At 33.8% G+C, this 17,726-nt stretch overlaps 3 protein-coding genes across 6 annotated transcripts; all 3 read right to left on the bottom strand.

The window, feature by feature from the left end:
* Window positions 1–253: 253 nt before the first annotated feature.
* On the bottom strand, window positions 254–6,077 carry LOC144841651 (serine beta-lactamase-like protein LACTB, mitochondrial). 4 transcript variants are annotated; one of them, XM_078698072.1, is made up of 8 exons: window positions 6,003–6,077; window positions 5,267–5,534; window positions 5,070–5,136; window positions 4,509–4,699; window positions 3,593–3,869; window positions 2,376–2,541; window positions 1,805–1,962; window positions 254–1,491 (listed from the first exon to the last, which is right to left on the bottom strand). In XM_078698072.1, exons 1-8 carry the CDS (start codon window positions 6,008–6,010, stop codon window positions 1,040–1,042), a joined length of 1,587 nt encoding a protein of 528 aa, XP_078554198.1. In that variant the 5' UTR covers window positions 6,011–6,077; the 3' UTR covers window positions 254–1,039. The 4 variants fall into 4 exon arrangements, with proteins under 4 accessions (XP_078554198.1, XP_078554200.1, XP_078554199.1 ...); XM_078698074.1 differs by having other exon boundaries at window positions 255–1,491; window positions 5,901–6,013; XM_078698073.1 differs by having other exon boundaries at window positions 255–1,491; window positions 5,897–6,012.
* A 104-nt stretch (window positions 6,078–6,181) lies between these two features.
* On the bottom strand, window positions 6,182–14,589 carry LOC144835269 (pyruvate kinase PKM-like). Its single transcript, XM_078690376.1, has 11 exons — window positions 14,531–14,589; window positions 11,288–11,479; window positions 10,802–10,893; window positions 10,424–10,543; window positions 9,879–10,071; window positions 9,365–9,507; window positions 8,755–8,882; window positions 8,323–8,473; window positions 7,753–7,905; window positions 7,434–7,600; window positions 6,182–7,259 (listed from the first exon to the last, which is right to left on the bottom strand). The coding sequence occupies exons 2-11, from the start codon at window positions 11,448–11,450 to the stop codon at window positions 6,974–6,976; spliced, it is 1,596 nt and encodes a 531-aa protein (XP_078546502.1). The 5' UTR covers window positions 11,451–11,479; window positions 14,531–14,589; the 3' UTR covers window positions 6,182–6,973.
* Window positions 14,590–15,485: 896 nt separating this feature from the next.
* On the bottom strand, window positions 15,486–17,580 carry LOC144835176 (uncharacterized). Its single transcript, XM_078690261.1, has 2 exons — window positions 16,882–17,580; window positions 15,486–16,651 (listed from the first exon to the last, which is right to left on the bottom strand). The coding sequence occupies exons 1-2, from the start codon at window positions 17,491–17,493 to the stop codon at window positions 15,563–15,565; spliced, it is 1,701 nt and encodes a 566-aa protein (XP_078546387.1). The 5' UTR covers window positions 17,494–17,580; the 3' UTR covers window positions 15,486–15,562.
* Between the last annotated feature and the right edge of the window lie 146 nt (window positions 17,581–17,726).

Raw genomic sequence — 17,726 nt, 5'->3', positions numbered from 1 at the left:
ACAAATGCTTACACTTTTAAAATTATGCGATCAATTCAAATTATTCATAAATGCCATAAAATAATGAAAATATGAGCACAGTATATAATTAACACCATCACAGTATTATCATTCATTTTCATTCTTTTCACTCATTCATTTCTCAGGAAAACCTCCTTTTGATACAATTACCATTAAAAAATATATATATTCACTAAAAAAAAATTATAGCCATTTTCCCATTAATATTAAATAACAAATGGTTATATGAAAGTTATACTTAATTTGTGACTAATCAAGTTGGGATCCCTCCTCCATGGTTGAACAGACAATTTTTTTATATTTCAGAAACTACAATCATTTTAATTGCTGCTTTGTCCGTTATTCATATTCTAGTCAGCCAATATTAATGAACTTTTTGTATACATAAATCAATAATATAATCAATGAATAATATGACAATGATGGCCTTTGGCAGAATTCATACAAAATTAATCCACACAAGTAAGAATATTTTGTTCAATTTCTTTTTATTAAAGTCTCATATAGTATTTCATTTACATGCATTTATTCAATATCAAATAACATAAAAAATATCAAAATAAATATATGTATAAATTTGATACATAATTTGATAATAATGTATTTTCCCAATACCACCTCACAATAAAAATACAATATTCATTTTACATTATAAATAAGATAAACAAACATTTGGAAGTATGTAGTACTAATCACTATGTGCGACAATCTTTTGAAATCGAATTATTTTTTTATCTAGTGGGACAATACAATGATTTAGTGTGTTCTGTAATATTCTAGTATGAGCCTATCCTAAAATACAGTATATAAAGTTCACCTCACAAATTTAAGGGTAATTTTGCAAAAGACTGCATGATAGTACTTGCATATAAACCCAGCCCTATCAAATTAGTTCAATGGAGTTGGGTTTTACATACTGTATATTAAATTCATTTTTTTATTCAATTTTTCTATTTATTAATTAATCCTGTACTGTAAATTAAGTCAAATTTAAAACACTAGATAAATTGCTGACTTATTACACCATATTTTCGACTTTGATTTTATTTAGGCTGATAGATGAATCTTCATAAATATAATTAATACTTTGAGGTATACTATTCCAGCAAAGTGGTTTAAAATTACTACCGATTGTAACCCCTGTTTTATACAGGCTCACAGACTCCATGTTTGCTAGGATCGCCACCACCACACCTCTGGGATGTGGTTTACGAGAGCCTAGCTCATCTCTTTCCTTAGTATCATCTGATGGCATCACAAGTAATACACTGCTGCCACCAATAGAGCCCCCAGTGTGTGATAGAACGCTTTTGTTTTGTTTACATGACCCATATTTCTGGTGATAATCAACTACACACCACCCCATACCATAAGACCCATCACTGTCCCAAGAACATTTTGTATTTTGAACTGGTGTCCAAACATTTTTAATAGTTTCTGGTTTGAGATAACCTGGTAGTACATCGCAATCTGTAATCAAATTTAAGAGGATTTTAAAATTCAGAGATAAAAAAACATTTTACTCCCAATTTCATATTAACACACCTACATATTAATAGTATACTGAATACTGAATACTGAAATGCTTTATTTGTCCATCATCATCATAAAATAACAACAGAAATTCTTCTTGAAGATTGACAATTATTAGTAAAATAATAAATAGATATACAATAAAATATATTATCTACACACACATAATTGCACAAAAAAATATAAGTTATGAAACACGGTTTCATTTCTGACATGGTTTATCAAATTCCTATTTCATATTGAAAGTTACCTTGACTGTTTGCATTGTATTGAGAACTATACAGCATGGCGTTGCCAAATTTAACCAAGTCTGGTGCATTTGATATAAATCCACCACCAGCCCATTTGCAAGAATTGTCAACATACGCTGTATTCTCTAAACGACCACGGCTGTTCAATGCATACTGTCTGAAACAAATATTGATATTGTTCTGTATTTATATATATTTACAATAAACAAACTTTTGTTGCCATGTAATAATATAAATACGATGATTATAATCAACAAGTTGTGTAGTAGAGAAGCTACAGTAAATCAATACTCCTGGAAAGGGAGAACCAAGCTCTTTTGTACTGTAAATGCAATCTTTTTTCTTTATACAGGCCTCTTCAGTAAATGTCTCTTAAAGTGGAGATTTGGCCCATGTCCCATTCTGAAGGAGAAAATGAGTACCTTACCAAGGATACAAGCAATATGGCAAAAACAGATCTCGAAACCCATGCCTCTCACATGCTAGTACAATATCCTTACAATTATCATTATTGTAGGTACGTTGCATTTTTATATATTCATAAAAAAAAACATGGACACTGTATTTTACCTTGCTCTATGATATATTAGTGTTTTATGATACTCTGGTTGGGTGGATGCTAGGCCCAAGTCAGCAAATATGGAAGTCATGTACTTGATAAAATCTTTTCCCGATGCAGCTTCAACTACTGCACTAACTAACGTCCACCCATGCGTTGTGTAGTAAAATTCAGTACCTATAAGAAAAATAATATCAATTTAAATTTACTTATTTTAAAACAATTATTGTACACTCTATGATTTTCCCATGCAGTGATTTTCGCTTTTTGATGATGAAAAGATTCAAAATTATTTCTTATAGATTTTTATGATTACAGTGTAACCGTTTGGAATACCCTATTCAGTCGATATACCTAAATGAATGAGGAGCAATTGTATGCTTTAACACTAAAGCCAACCCCTAGTCACGGTGTGTACACAGTTATTAGGATTGGTTTCCACTATGACGCAACGCATGGACATAAGCGCAACCCAAGTAATTTCTCCAATCCCTAATGTTGCTCATGATTGGTCAACACACTTGCATTGCACCTACGTCGTTGCATTGTATCCAAGTGGAAACCAAGCTTTAATCGTACACTTAAAGACCTCTTCCCTGCAATTTTGGACGTTTTTTGGAAAACAATACATATATATCACTTTAAAAACATTAAACCATGTCATTCCTTGTCTTAAATGTACGTTTTATGGTAAATTATGATAAAAAGTGAGAAACAATGCACTACCTAAGTAGCTCGCGGCAATCGACCTCTCGTGGACGGTCTTAGGCCTAGCCTAGCTAGGCTTAGTTTTGTAGGCCTAGCTTGTAAACATCGTACGCTAGCTATATACCTAGCCTGACGTTGTATAGTTGCTGCATTAATTGTCTTTCTATTTTTGCCAGACTCCGTTGATACAAATTGGGGAAAACCCGGTATTTTCGCTGAAAAGTTAGGAGTCTTCCATTTGTTTTGGCCTCACGATCGATCGAAAAATGGGCGAATTACAGGTGAAAAACAAAAATATCAATCCGCGCGCAATGCATTTTGGGATTTATAGCGGGCCGCTGTAATTATTAGAATCGACTTATTTTTCACATTTTTAACCGTTTAAAGACGAAAAAAGTTATCGCAATAGGACCATATAGTATTATTTTTACATTAAATATAGTTTGTGATCTTAAATTAGATCTAAAAAACGTAGGGAAGGGGGCTTTAATAGTGGTTCTACCAACCAGTTTTACAATACCTGGTTTTTTAATCAATGGATCATTCTTAAATATTTCCAAGGCTTTTGCAATCGTTGGACATCCATTCTTGTTAAAAAATTCCTTATAAATGGAATCTCCAGAAAGTTTCACTTTTGCTTCTTTTTCATCCTTTTTTCCATTTTCCTTTTCATTTATTTTATCCTTCTTTTTCTCTTGTTTTGCTTCACCATCTTTGCTTTCATCTTTCATGTATTTCTTGTCATAGTGACGAATACCTCCTAGATGAGAAACAAGCTGTCTAGTTGTTATGGTAACCTGGAAAGTAGGATATATGTCTATGGTAAAGCCTAAACAGATATTAACAAATTTGTGTCAAATCTGTTTCAAAATCGTGTACAGTTTTAAAATAAAAACAAAAAAAAACATATTTTTCCTAGGTCTCAAAGGTCTTTCCTGCTATTGCAAATATAATCTATACTGGACGTTTCTGACCAGCCCAATCATTTATGGTTTGGAGAAAGTTAACTATAAGTTAAGAAAGTTTAAAATACCACACATACAGTACTACCATGGAGGTATAAAATAAATGGAAACCTGAGGCATTGTATGAGACAATGTAAAGCTCTGTCTACACTACCAAACTAGTTTGATAAACAAAGTGTGATGTGCCTAAACATGGTCCAAATATGGTAGCAATTGAGATCATGTCCATATATGGGCACATCACTTTTTTTGTCACATAAAGTTTGATAGTGTAGACATAGATTTAGAGTTAAAAGTTTCATAGTAAGCTTTGTCTACACTATCAAACTTTATGTGAGTTTTAAGTGCCCATATATGGACATGATTATGTCATATCACTACCGTATTTGGCATATCACTACCATATTTGGGCACACTTCTTTGTCAACAGAGCTTTACTTATAGGTCATCTTCTAGTATTAGCATGTTTACCTTTTCATCTTTCCATGTTTTTTCTGGATAATCTGGCAAGTAGTGTTGTACAGGCTTATCTAAATCTAATTTGCCTTCTTCAACCAGTTTAGCCACAGCTACCATTGCCAATGGTTTACTAATACTCGCCGTTCTCATCACAGTCTGGGGTGTGCATGCTACTCGATTTTCAACATCTGCATATCCTATGCCTAGAATAAAATGTTGTTTTGTTATTATAATTCCCATCCAACAAAACTTAAGATTACTGTGAGCTTAACACTTTCTGCAATCTAAACTAGGTCTTCAAGGGGCTGGTAAATAAAAAATAAATAAAGAAAATATGAAACTATTCAAAAAAATGGAATTAGTTCATCAATGAATATTACTCATGTAAGTGACCTTTGTGCTAAATTTGTTAAACAGAAAATGTTTGTGACATCACAAAAAGAAAAGTTTAAATTATTTAAATAGTCCTAAACACGCTTCTTTTACAGATTGACTCTAGGCCTATACCTTACCACATTTATCCACTAAAAATATAAGGTAAAAAAATAAATCAAAAACTCAATTATAGCTTGCCTTCACTCCATACAGTCTCCCCATCAACACTGACTGAAATAGAGATTCCAGGTGAACAGGTCTCATCCTAAATGAAAAGAATAAATGTGTTAAAAAAATGTGTATTTGTTGATATTATCATATTATTTGAGATATTTAGATTTCTGGTACTAGCCTAGGCCTAAATTGGAGTCAGTATGAACAGATATTTGGCAAACCTTAATTCTTTTGAGTAAATCTTTTGACTTCTGGATGGCTTCATTCAGCGTTTGCTGTCTACATGAGAGCAGTTTTTGTTTTTCTATAAATTGACTGTCACACGTTGCATGTTGTACCAACGATATACATGCTGAATTTTGTTTTCTATTATTACTTCTGTTGTCATTGAAGATTGTAACGAGAACTCCGCCACCAACTGTTGCTCCTAATAACCAATGAAAATGCTTAGATTTTAGGATGGTTGTTTTGTTGATCATATTCACAAATCTGAAATTAAACAAATTTGATGCATAATGTCATTATTAATTAGGAATAGGGGCCTATATGTGCAATTTGAAATTGCGCAAGGATTTTTTTGTGCAATTTGAAATTGCAAAAGAAATTCAAATTGCGTTACACATTTTTAATTGCAGCAGCAGGCTTATGACATCTAGCTAGTCCCGGCTTAGAGAGTAGGAGGAGCGGATCTAGGGCCAAGGCCCAGCCCTACTATTGTAGTACGTACTGCCTAGGCCTAGGCCCTAGGCTAGATTAGGCATAAGCCTAGGCCTAGCTAGTTAGTATTAATAATAGAGTAGAGTAGCCTCCTAGCCTACTAGGCCTCTGCTGTCTTTGTGTCAAACACTCACCTACCTATCACTTAATAAACTTGTATACGAATAAAAGATCAGGAATATTGAAATGTGATTATATATGCTATTTTGTGGAACTACATATCCCAACACAAGCACCTACCTGGCCATCCTCTGCAGCAGGGGGAGGGGGAGGATCGATCAAAAGAACGAAAAAAGTCTGGAAAGATAATTGAAATAGAGGGGGTACTTTAAAATAATGATAAGAAACAAAAAGTAGAAACATAAACACAGTTGGTCATTATTATTAATCTTACTTTATTTATTTTCATTAAATGAACATTATATACTGTACAGACTATCTATCCTGTCATATCTATTGATATTCGCATATACAATTTTAAGAACATCGTAGAATAAAATATCTTGTCCAATACACCTGTTAAGTTTATACTGTATTTCAGTTTTCAACATTGTAATTTTATTTATGGAATGTTTTATAGTACTCTAAAAAAGGTGATATTTGTTTAAATACTGTTTAAAAACATTATCTTAACTACAATAATATAGATAAGTACCAAGTTGATTAGTGAACATTCTACTATATCTAATAATTTACCAAAACATGATTTCTCTGAAAATTCTTTATTATAGCTCGTAGGCCTATGCCAGACATGAGCTTATATATATTTATAGGCCTATACTGCTGTACAGTAATTAATTTACCTTTTATTAAATAAAAAACAGGCTGGTCTAAAAAGATCCAGACTGGCCATGGTTTAATGACCCTTACACTATATGTAACAACTTTTTTATACTGTTGGTATTCATGTAGTATTTTCAATACGGACACCCTCTGAGCTGGCCAGAATGGCAGATATACCATAGTAATTTTAAATAGTATACAAGAATTGTTGACCCTACAGAATTTCTAACTTTTGTAGGCTAAACATAAATTCACATAGACATTAAGTATGAAATGCCAAATGGTAACAAATTTAAAATATTCTTTTTTGTGAGAACTGAGTAAAAAAAAAAAATTAATGATTTAAATTTAATGAATAATGCTGAATCGGCAATACCCATAAATACCAGAACACTCTAGTAGAAATGACAATAAAACAATCAAGACATTTATATTTGAACAACTCTTATGGTATTTGTAAAGCCTTGACCTTTGCACCATCCAGAAATGTAGATGACACATGAACCATCTGAAAGGAAGCCTCGTTTTTTTGCAATCTCAGTCGCAAACGCAAATTCATCATCCATAGTCTTCTCAAAATCTACCTGGTCAGGTTTGTCATAAAAAATCGGGAAGCACCCTCGCCACAAATGTGACTGTCGGAGAACAACTTTGCTTCGACAAACTGTTAAGACTGGTGCTGCTGGCCGGTAACGTGATATCAGATGCGCAGACCTGTCATTGAGATACAAGTTATTATCTTTATTACGTCTTATCAAATTAGGCTTAAAATATATTTTCTAGATTAAAATAATATCTTCTATAGGTTTAAAATAATTGGATAATAATTATAAGCATGAGAATGTTGTTTTGAAGATTTGTACCTTAAATTAACATAAAATACACTACCTTCCCGTCTCAGTAAGAACGATAATGGCTCCGGCTTGACATTTGAATGATGCACCTACTGCTGCTAATGCAATGGTCTCCGCTGGGTCAGTTGGAGCGCATATCTCATGAATTCGCTCTTCATATGTCTGTTTATAGTACATGGCTGCTTCAGCCTCACGAGCCACCTAGTAAATAAGTTATATATACAGTATTTATAACAACCATTTTATACCAAAAGACTCATGAGTTACCTAGATTGACAAATGGTATTGATTTTCTGTGTAAAATACTAATTATATAATAACAGGGAAATTATTTCATTGAATGTTGTACTTACAGCATGCATCATTTTAACTGCTTCAACAGGGTATTTCCCTTTTGCTGTTTCTCCTGACAACATAACACAATCACATCCATCTAACACTGCATTAGCTACATCACTGGTCTCCGCTCTAGTTGGCCGTGGATTTTTAACCATGCTCTCTAGCATCTAATAAATTTATATTCAACATATCCATTAGAATAAAATTCATATTATCTTTCAGCAGAATGTTTTACTATTATTTTATTTTGTGAAAAGTAGTTTTGCATTTTGTTTGCCTCCTCATCTTTTTTTGAATTTCTTTAATTTAGGTTACATACTATTGTTTAAATAATGCAGTAGAACTCCTCTTCTGGACACCTCTATTCAGGGGACACTTTCCTGTGAAATATATGTTTCAACACACCTATTCAGTGGGTATGATGGGGACACTTTGTTCAGCCACAAAACAGAGTTCATGCATTCTTTATTTCAACAGTGTGCTAAATAATTTCTAGCTTATAAGAAATTATAATAATCCAAAACTGAATTGGCACCCTTTCAAGATAGTTATATAATAGTATATAAAAAAACATAGAATTGTACCTGTGTTGCACAAATAACTGGCTTTCCAACTCTGTTGCATAAACTAATCATTTTCTTCTGTGCTAAGAAAACCAACTCGGCATCAATTTCAATACCAAGATCACCCCTAGCAACCATTATACCATCTGTCACCTCCAAAATTTCATCAAAACTAGAAAGATCAAAGAACTAATGATTATAATTGATGATTTTTACATTATGTTTGGATCATTCTATGCACAAATATAATTTGCCTACCCTCAATCCAGCAAGTAAACGAGGGAGAAGACATGGCGCATGCGCAATGCCTCAAAATAATGTAATCATGTCGAGGTCGACATAGTCAACGTGACGATCTGAAAGTCCCTATTACTATGATTGATTGTGACAATGTACAGTGGATAATGGATTAGTTATAAATTATTTATAATTATTAAAAATAGTTCAACCAACTTTTTTAATCCCTCTTGGTTTTCAATCTTGCTTATAATCAGTATGTCCTTCCCAGCTTTCCCCAGGCATTCGCGAACTGCTAGTACATCTTCTTTTTTACGGATAAATGAAGCAAACACCATATCTACCTAAAAAAACACCCCAAACTATTATTACTACTACTTAATTCTTTGATGCCTGAGCAAAGAAGCACAGATTTTAGATTGGTTCTAGGTGTTAACATATATTTTTATACCTCCCTGGTTTAATAAGATCGTGAAGACCATAAAGACACTTATATGAAAAGGTTGCAATCTTGTACTGTATAACAGGCAACCAGTGAAGTTGTGATAGCAAAGAAGAGATATTATCAAATTTCCTTGCCTGAAAAACAAGTTTAGCAGCCCTATGGTTCTCTCAACCATTTATTTCAATTGATAATAAAATATATAAGATAAATTTGTTCATATGAAAACTGAGTCAGGATCATGTCAATAGGTATGAAAACACTTGTCACAATTATAAACAAAAAATAAAAATTGAATAAAAAAATACAGGTCACATAACAGACATACAAGATGAGAAAGATTGAAAATAAATTAAAAATAAATTGCTTGTTTAATTTACTTACTCCATGTTTGACACCAAAAGCAATATCAGCTTTATCTTTTACGGACAATGCAGGAAGATCAACATTGGCTCCTGGTAAGTTTACACCTTTACGACTCCCAAGACTACCCCCATTTATAATGGTACAGTCTATAAACTTCAAATCTAAGATGTGAAAATATTAAAGATAGCATATGCAAGTAAAGTAAACTACGCTAAAATATCACCTATATCTGAACATTTATATTGATATTTATCAAACATATGAAAATGTCAGAGGTTTCAACTTGGAAAAGTGATTAAATAGAGGAAAAAAGAGAATTTATGAAAGCATCACCAAACAAGAGAGGGCGCTATAACAATTAAAATATTATCACTTTTTTTTCACATAAAATGTAATGTGTAGGCAGACAGTAACACCTTAAATTGTAGTAGAGCCGAAGGAATACATTTATCAATCATCAGTGTGTTTTTTTTCTTCATGATATTAACATTTTTTTAACATTAAAAGAAGATTATAAAGAGGAATATGTTACCATCATCAATATGATCAACTTTAAATGATAAAAGACCATCATCTACATAAACAATAGAATCTTTGTCCAGAATCTTTGGCATGTTTTTGTAATCGACAAAGATGCACTCTTCTGTTCCGCATTCGGCATGGGCATCGTCGAATGACAGACGTATCTTGTTGTCAGATTTCAGGTCAACCTCGGCAGAACCACCCTGCAAGAGTAAAAACCAGAGAATGATGCAAACAATCCTACTCACTTGGAAGGAACGGATAAAGAAGTTAAAAGATGGACGAGTAAAAAAAATTAATCAATGGAAAAAAGAATATTGTTACCTATGTTAAAAGCTATAGTAATTATCAAGTTTAAAAACGCACAATAATACAATCAAAAGGCCGTAGCGAGAGGTTAAAAACAGATGAGGAAAAGATGCTTTTAATATAATAATAATTAATATAAAATATGACGATCTGCTGGGAAATTGGGGTGGGTGGTGCAAGGTGAGCGCCTCGTCTGCCTCATGCTGTCTACGGCCCTGCCCAATATAATAATGTTAAGAGACTTACCCCCTTGAGTAGGCCAGTCCTAATCTCTGGACCTTTGGTATCCAATGCAATAGCTACATTCCTTGAAAATGTAAACCTTGATCTGGCTTCCTTGATGTTATTAACAATGCTTTCATGATACTAAAAAAAAACCCTTATATATAATGTATATATATATATATATATAAAAAGTTGCATTTTACTATTTTGTATATTATGTAATACAGATTTTTCATTTTAGTACTATATATGACCATGCTTCAGTATAATGCCAGCCCCTAATTTAGGCTAAATTTATAAATAAGATTGCGTTAATCCAAGTACAGTATAATCAACTATAAATGGTCATACACAGTAATGGTATTGTTCAACTGTTTTATGTTAATAAATAAATCATACATCATGTGTTCCATGTGAGAAGTTGAGTCGAGCGATGTTCATTCCGGCTTTGATCATGCTTTCAAGTTTGACAACATCATTTGAGGCTGGTCCTAAAATAAAACAGAATAACACATTTAAAATATTTAATTACTGTATATTAAATCAAATTAGTACTATACTTATTTATTGCTTTAATAATCTAAAATGATTTGCACCATTTGACACAAAAGTATTGGCTGTCATCCCATCCTGCAATAACGGAATTTTCCCCCATGCCATTTTTGGAAAGAAGTGGAAAATGGATACTGGTCAGTCTGGTTTTTTTTTTTTTCTGATAAAATACAACCAACATAAACAGATATTGTTCTTATATTATATGACTATTTATTATATATTTTATTATTTTGCTAATGTAATGTACTCTCATGTCATCTGAGCCAGTTTCTGTATACTGTACTGATCATTTATGTTGTAACTTTGTCAATTGATGTTCAGTATACTCACCTATCGTACAGATAATGCCACTTAAACGAACTTTGCCAGATGTGGAATGTACGTCCATTTTACTGTAATGATCTAAAAGTGAGTCGGCATTCATAGCAGCTTGGTGGGAATACAGTTGCGTGAAATGTTCATCATTCTCATGTTCAGGCTGTTGGTCAGCCATGATGTCTAGTTGGTAATTGGTCTACAATACTACATCCAATACATTAAAAATTAGGCTTCAGACATAAATTAATAAATTAAAGAGCATGTACACTAAATAATAACACAATTATATAGGATAGTAGGATGGATTAATATGGTTACAGAACGGATTCATCCGTATGCAGATTATGATACATTACAATACTACTAGTCCTAGGGCCTATTTAATGTTACCATATGTAGGCCTAAAAATAACACATGCATTACATGGATATGCATCCACCCCATGAAACTGCATTTAGACGTGCCCTACTATGTCTTATGTGTTGGGCCCGATCGTCTTACCAGTTGGTCCCGATCGTCCAGTATTTTCAGAACCACAATGGGCCCGATCGTCTTACCAGTTGGTCCCGATCGTCTTAGCGTTGGGCCCGATAGTCTTTTGTGTTATATAAAATAATGTACCACATTTCATTTCTCTGCTTTTAATGATTTTCTTGCATAAATTAGGATTTTAATTAAAAAGGTTAATTAGATTTTTTTGATTTTATCATAATTTTCCCCAATTAACACTTCTGGTTTTAAGTATTTCTTACCAAATACTCTCAAATTATGAATAAATGAGATTGATTTTGATTGTTATTTTTGTGTTAAATTTTTGCTCTATACTGTGTGATATAACTTCACTTCTCTCTCGCGACAAAATTAATAGCACATGCACTGCATGAAACCTGATTCGGTAATACGTATTTTCATATTTTTCTGAGTTTAAATCGAATAATTATTTTTTAACATTTTCCGAGAATGTTTTGGGCCTGATCTTCTGTGGTCCCGATCGTCTTTCACCCTTGATGGGCCTGATCGTCTTACGATTTGGGCCCGATCGTTTTGAAGTGGGCCCGATCGTCTGGGCCCGATCGTCCGTGGTCCCGATTGTCTGATGACGGTTTACAAGTAAATCGGTCGCGTCTGAAACCGGTCGCGTTTGAAATCGGTCGCGATAAAATCAACTTCCGGTATTTTGTATGGCGCGCCGCTAGAGATATACTTTTGATGATATCGGTCGCGTTTGAAATCGGTCGCGCTATTTTGTATGGATCGAGCGGGATGCATGCTAGAGCGGGATATACATGTTTCGTTTATATAGATTTAATTGATATTTTTTAGGAACTAGATTATTTATATGGATATTTTTTACTTGGTTAATAAATATTTATTATCAATCATTAAATTATTTTTTTTTGTATTTCACAGGTCTCGGAGAAGGACTGTGTCTTTTCAAAATGGCCATTTCTAAAACACGTTTAAATATTATATTAGGCATAATGTTATATTAGGCATATAATAATTTACCTCTATTTATTTGTACTGTAATTAATATATTATTATATAGAGAATATACGTCTGTCATGTCTTTTATTATGCAAACAATTACGTAAAAGAGAACAATTTATTTAAAAACAATAATTTTTACAATATAGCCCGTAAAGCCAGCGTATCCATTTTTATACTTGGGCATACTGTGGCAGATTATATCATATCCATGTCGTTAACAACATACTATTCGATCACCTTATTTTTATTTCTATTTTATTTCTATCCGTTATGTAGGATAATATTAAGTGTATAATGATTATAGGTCTTTTGTTATTTAAACTTTGACCCTTGGCTTGTGTTATTTAATTAGTTGTTTTTTTAAATTTTATTCATTGGACTTGATAATGACTCCATGATGGAGTCGAAACATCGTTCTTTTTTAAGCGTTATTTTTCTACTATGTATTTATAATGATTATTGTTGATATTTTTATTTCTAATGTTTAAAATAGTTTTTAGTAAAATGATCATTATATGCGGATGGTTAAAAGGCGAGTTACTGAAATAAACCCCCGAATAAGCTATATTGTGGAGATGCGCCTTCTATGATCGTGCAGCTGTTTCCCCTAACAATACGTTATTTTGCTGACGGGGTTTCCCCTTTTTAAAAAACACGCACTTGTTAGTGTTAAATCATGGACAAAACACGTACGATCGTTGTCCATGGCGAGGTAAAGATGACGTCTATTACTAATAACCATACGTTTGAAACGTCTATAGGCCTCCTGCATGTGAAACGATTCAATGAGCTATAGATGCTCGACGCGATTATGAGATCATCTTCATTCATTCATTCTTTATTTAGCCTTTAAAATCGAAATAGGCCCTACATTTAAAACATAGGTAACAAAATCAAGACACGTGGAAATCTAAGGAGGCAAGGATAAGCAAAAGCAATTAAAATCGCTGTAGCTCACAGGCTTGCTTATCCATAATAATTCCGAATAAAGCACTGTTTCTATAATTTGACAGTATGATTTATATATAATTTACGTATATACGTCGGCGATAGGCCTACTAAAGATTTTAATTTGAATATCTTTTATTTCTTCATTTATAATAATCATTTAATGTAAATAATTAAGTAAGTGCAACTCAGTGTCTCACATTCATACGCCGTTCGTAAATCTGTAAAGACCTGTGAAATACAAAAAAAAAATTAATTTAATGATTGACAATAAATACTTATTAACCAAGTAAAAATTATCCACATAAATAATCTAGTTCCTAAAAAATATCAATTAAATCTATATAAACGAAAAATGTATATCCCGCTCTAGCATGCATCCCGCTCGATCCATACAAAATAGCGCGACCGATTTCAAACGCGACCGATTTCAAATGCGACCGATATCATCAAAAGTATAGCTCTAGCGGCGCGCCATACAAAATACCGGACGTTGATTTTATCGCGACCGATTTCAAGCGCGACCGATTTCAAGCACGACCGATTTCATCTGACACCCTGATGACCCCCCTACTAGCTAGGATAACTACTACATGGGCCCCTTATAAATGAGGCCTACTAGCCTACTTAGTTAGGTAGGCCTAGGCCTACCTAGGTAGGCCAATCACTATTAAATCAGCCCTGCTTGCCTGTACTGTAGTATAGGCCTATGCTATATAGGTCAGGCATGAAATACACTTACAGTATGCTTTTTATTTTATTATTACAATGCTTGATATGTTTTTAGTAATTTTTTTACATGAAATTCCAACAAACCTTATTTTCCGGCCCCTGGATGGTGTGGTGGTGGACACAACGGACGACGAGATGTAAAATAGCGCCCTCTTTAATTCGGAAGTTCTGCTACTCATTCAGAAGCTAAAGCAAGCAGCAGTTATAGTATCTAAGGCCGACAGTTTTGCGACTTTGTAAACTCGACTATAATTTATAGATCCCAGCTGCTGGACCCAAAAAACGTCTGGGAAATGAGAGTATATGAGGGCTCACGGTTGAACGATTTTGGATTCTCGCCCTTTGATTGGTTGACACGAATCAACAGACTGGGAAGAATTTCTCACTTGTTGTACCACCGCCGTGAAGTCACGTTGTCTCTAGAGGGTATTCAGTTGCATGCCTACAGGTTGAGTAAAGTTCAAAATTGACCATTTTTAAATGGGCACGTGATTTATAATTAAAGAACTATCTTTGATTTGTATGTATTTTTGCGATTAAAGGACTTCTTTTTAATAATTAATCATAAATATATCTGAAGAAAGAACAATGATTAATTTTAAAATGTCGAGCAGCGTTTTTTGTAAGAAATATTAACGTACAAACAACAAATAACGATGATCCCGAATACAATCATATTGATTTAATCAATCCTTTATTTACAGCTAATTTCAATGATATTTAATAAAAAGTGTAAATACCCATTACAGTCAACTCTCCAAGTACAGGACCAAAAAGTCAAATTCGTTTTTACCATTTAAAACATTTTGGAACCAAACATTATTATATTAGGCCAGCTCAATGCTGTCTGGTATTGGGAGAATTTACTGTATTATCAAAGAAATGTTGTGTCCCTCCCCATAGGCCCATGTCTGGTTAAAACCGGGGAAGAGTCATTTAATCTTCCCTGCAGTTTAAACTAACCGAAAATGTTCATAAATATAGAAATTCCTGTCCAAAACGTTATTACTATTATTTTTTCATTCGCGGTTAATATTATTTCCATTTGGCAGAGCAAGAGTGCGCGAGCGTTTAGTAAAATTGATTATGTGTGTTTAAAAACAAAATCTAACATCTTTACTTTTGATTTACGTTCATGTAAATGTTACTTTCCGGTTTTCTGTAAATTACCCACGGTTCTTTGGTCACTCTCGTCGCGCGTGATCGACGTCTCTCTTGTATTTTAGGCCTACTCATGTGTTCTTCTGTCAGCATCTCTCTCGTTGGTCTTTGCTGCCTTTCACTTGTGTGTCTCATGTTTGTCATTAGTGTAATTGCGTCTTCATGTCCTGTTGTTGCGGTATGGCCATGTTGTAGGCCTATTTTGTGAGCTGTCGTTGGCCATTTTCCAGTCTGCCTACTACATGTTTCTCTTGTGTGATTGTATGCCTTTCGTTGGTAGTCTTTAGTGTGATGTTGATGTGTGTCTCTGGTGGTGTCATTCTGTTGCTTCCCTTCCAGTTTCTCTCTTGTGTATTGTTGCGGTGGCATGTCCATGTTGTCTATTGTGTAGTTTTTTATCTTACCCTCACGTTCCTTCGTGGCAGTCTGTTTCAGATTCCTTGTCACATTAGGCTGCTTCTCCCGCTCCTTCGTCGACAACTGTTGCAGATGCGTATCTTTTCGCTGTCTCTCCCGTGGTTCTTCCTCCACCGAGTGTTGTTGCAGTTGCGTTTCTATTTTTTGCATTTTCCTTGTGTATATTTTGCGTGTAGATGTTTGAAGTATGAATTTTCTCTTTCTGTCTTGTTTGCCTTTTTTTCTGCCCATAGTGTTAACGTATAGTTCATCAAGAAGACTGGTTTGCTGTTGTGTAGGCATATGTGAGTTGTTTCTATGAACACACGGGGTGTCAGGTAATTGGATTGGTATTCCGTGTTCATATACGTGACCAGTTCCAAGAACACTAAAATATTGCCGTAGACGCCGTAAAGACAACCTATGCCTAGATCTATTTCTGTTAGGCTTACATGACGTCGACGAAGGAGGCTTAGATGTAAATCTTCCCCGGCTTTTCTTGCAATTTGTGTTATTAATCCATCGTTTCTTCTTCTGTTTTTTTCTTATACACACGGCAATGCAGATACCAATGCACACACAGAAAACAATAGAAACAGTGCTGTATATCATCACCCATTTTGGTAATCCATTGTACCAGTGATTAGTCTGCAAAGAAAAATATATCATATCACTCAAGTTAGAAAAAATAAATAAAAAGATTATAATGATCATTTCATTAATTACATAAATTAATTATAACCATCTAAATTAATATTATCTCTATTGAAATGGTTCATTGAGTGTAAACCAGTATAATTACACTCGATGAACCATCATATCAATATACTAATAGAAACCAGAAGAATGTTTTTTACTAATTATCTTATTGTCTCTACCTTTTTGGTAGTCCGGTTCATTATCAACGTTGTGCCGGTGGAGCTTGTTAATAAGATTGCTTTGGTTGATAGCAGCTCTGCTGACGTAACAACAAGGATCTTATGGGCTTTCGGGGTCATTGCATAAGGTACTGTACTGCTCTTCTTAAACGATATTGCATCAAATTCACACAAAATCTCGGTACCATTGTCAGTTGGTTGAATACCACGTATCTCCATGGCATCTTCATTTACTTTAAATCTGTCATTTGTTACGTTAACTTTCCACCGGACAGAACCAATAACTGCATTTACACTGTGCGTCTCTGCACATTTGTAAACAACGTTTGAATGTATAGGTAGCTTATCTGGACTATCTGTTAAGATTTCAGCATATGGTTGTTTTTTCCAGTTTATCTTCCGCGTAGAAGAGTTAACTTGACCCAGCCAAACCTCTTTCAGACGGATTGGTTTATAGGCTCTTCGCCAACACCAGCATCTGTAAATACCTTGATCACTGTATTTAGCATATCTGATATTCAGTGTAGGATTGGTGGTGTTATTAACGTCGGCTAGGACTCTGGAACGTTTAAAGGCGGACACTGTGAAGTTATTGACGAGGACGGTAGGCATTTTTTGTGGCGATTCACGGTAATCCCAAGTCACTAAAGTTTCACATTTACCGTCTGCAGTAAAAGTATACGATTTATTGGCATAAAAATCGACATTATCGATTATGTGGTTTGTTCGGCTTACAACAATCTCAAAAGACAGACCAAAGGTCAGCATAAACATAAACCATTCCATTTTTTTGTTTCAATCAAATCTTTTCTGTTCGCGTTATTTTTCAGTCAGTCAATATGATT

The sequence above is a fragment of the Antedon bifida genome, chromosome 1, assembly GCF_963402885.1.
Source record: "Antedon bifida chromosome 1, ecAntBifi1.1, whole genome shotgun sequence".
NCBI lineage: Eukaryota > Metazoa > Echinodermata > Crinoidea > Comatulida > Antedonidae > Antedon > Antedon bifida.
The sequence above is the reverse complement of the archived record's forward strand: the minus strand, read 5'-3'. Positions and strand labels throughout refer to the sequence as shown.

Excerpts from the sequence above, each read along its gene's own strand:
- LOC144841651 (XM_078698072.1), bottom strand. Across the intron at positions 5,137-5,266 it reads ATTTACTCAAAAGAATTAAG|GATGAGACCTGTTCACCTGG; the intron begins GTTTGCCAAATA and ends CTTTTCATTTAG. Across the intron at positions 2,542-3,592 it reads TCCATTGATTAAAAAACCAG|GTACTGAATTTTACTACACA; the intron begins GTATTGTAAAAC and ends TTTTTCTTATAG.
- LOC144835269 (XM_078690376.1), bottom strand. The coding sequence starts at position 11,450 with ATGGCTGACCAACAGCCTGAACATGAGAATGATGAACATTTCACGCAA. Across the intron at positions 9,508-9,878 it reads AGTTGATCATATTGATGATG|ATTTGAAGTTTATAGACTGT; the intron begins GTAACATATTCC and ends TTCACATCTTAG. Across the intron at positions 7,601-7,752 it reads CAGTTAAAATGATGCATGCT|GTGGCTCGTGAGGCTGAAGC; the intron begins GTAAGTACAACA and ends CTTATTTACTAG.
- LOC144835176 (XM_078690261.1), bottom strand. The coding sequence starts at position 17,493 with ATGCCTACCGTCCTCGTCAATAACTTCACAGTGTCCGCCTTTAAACGT. Across the intron at positions 16,652-16,881 it reads TGAACCGGACTACCAAAAAG|ACTAATCACTGGTACAATGG; the intron begins GTAGAGACAATA and ends TTTTCTTTGCAG.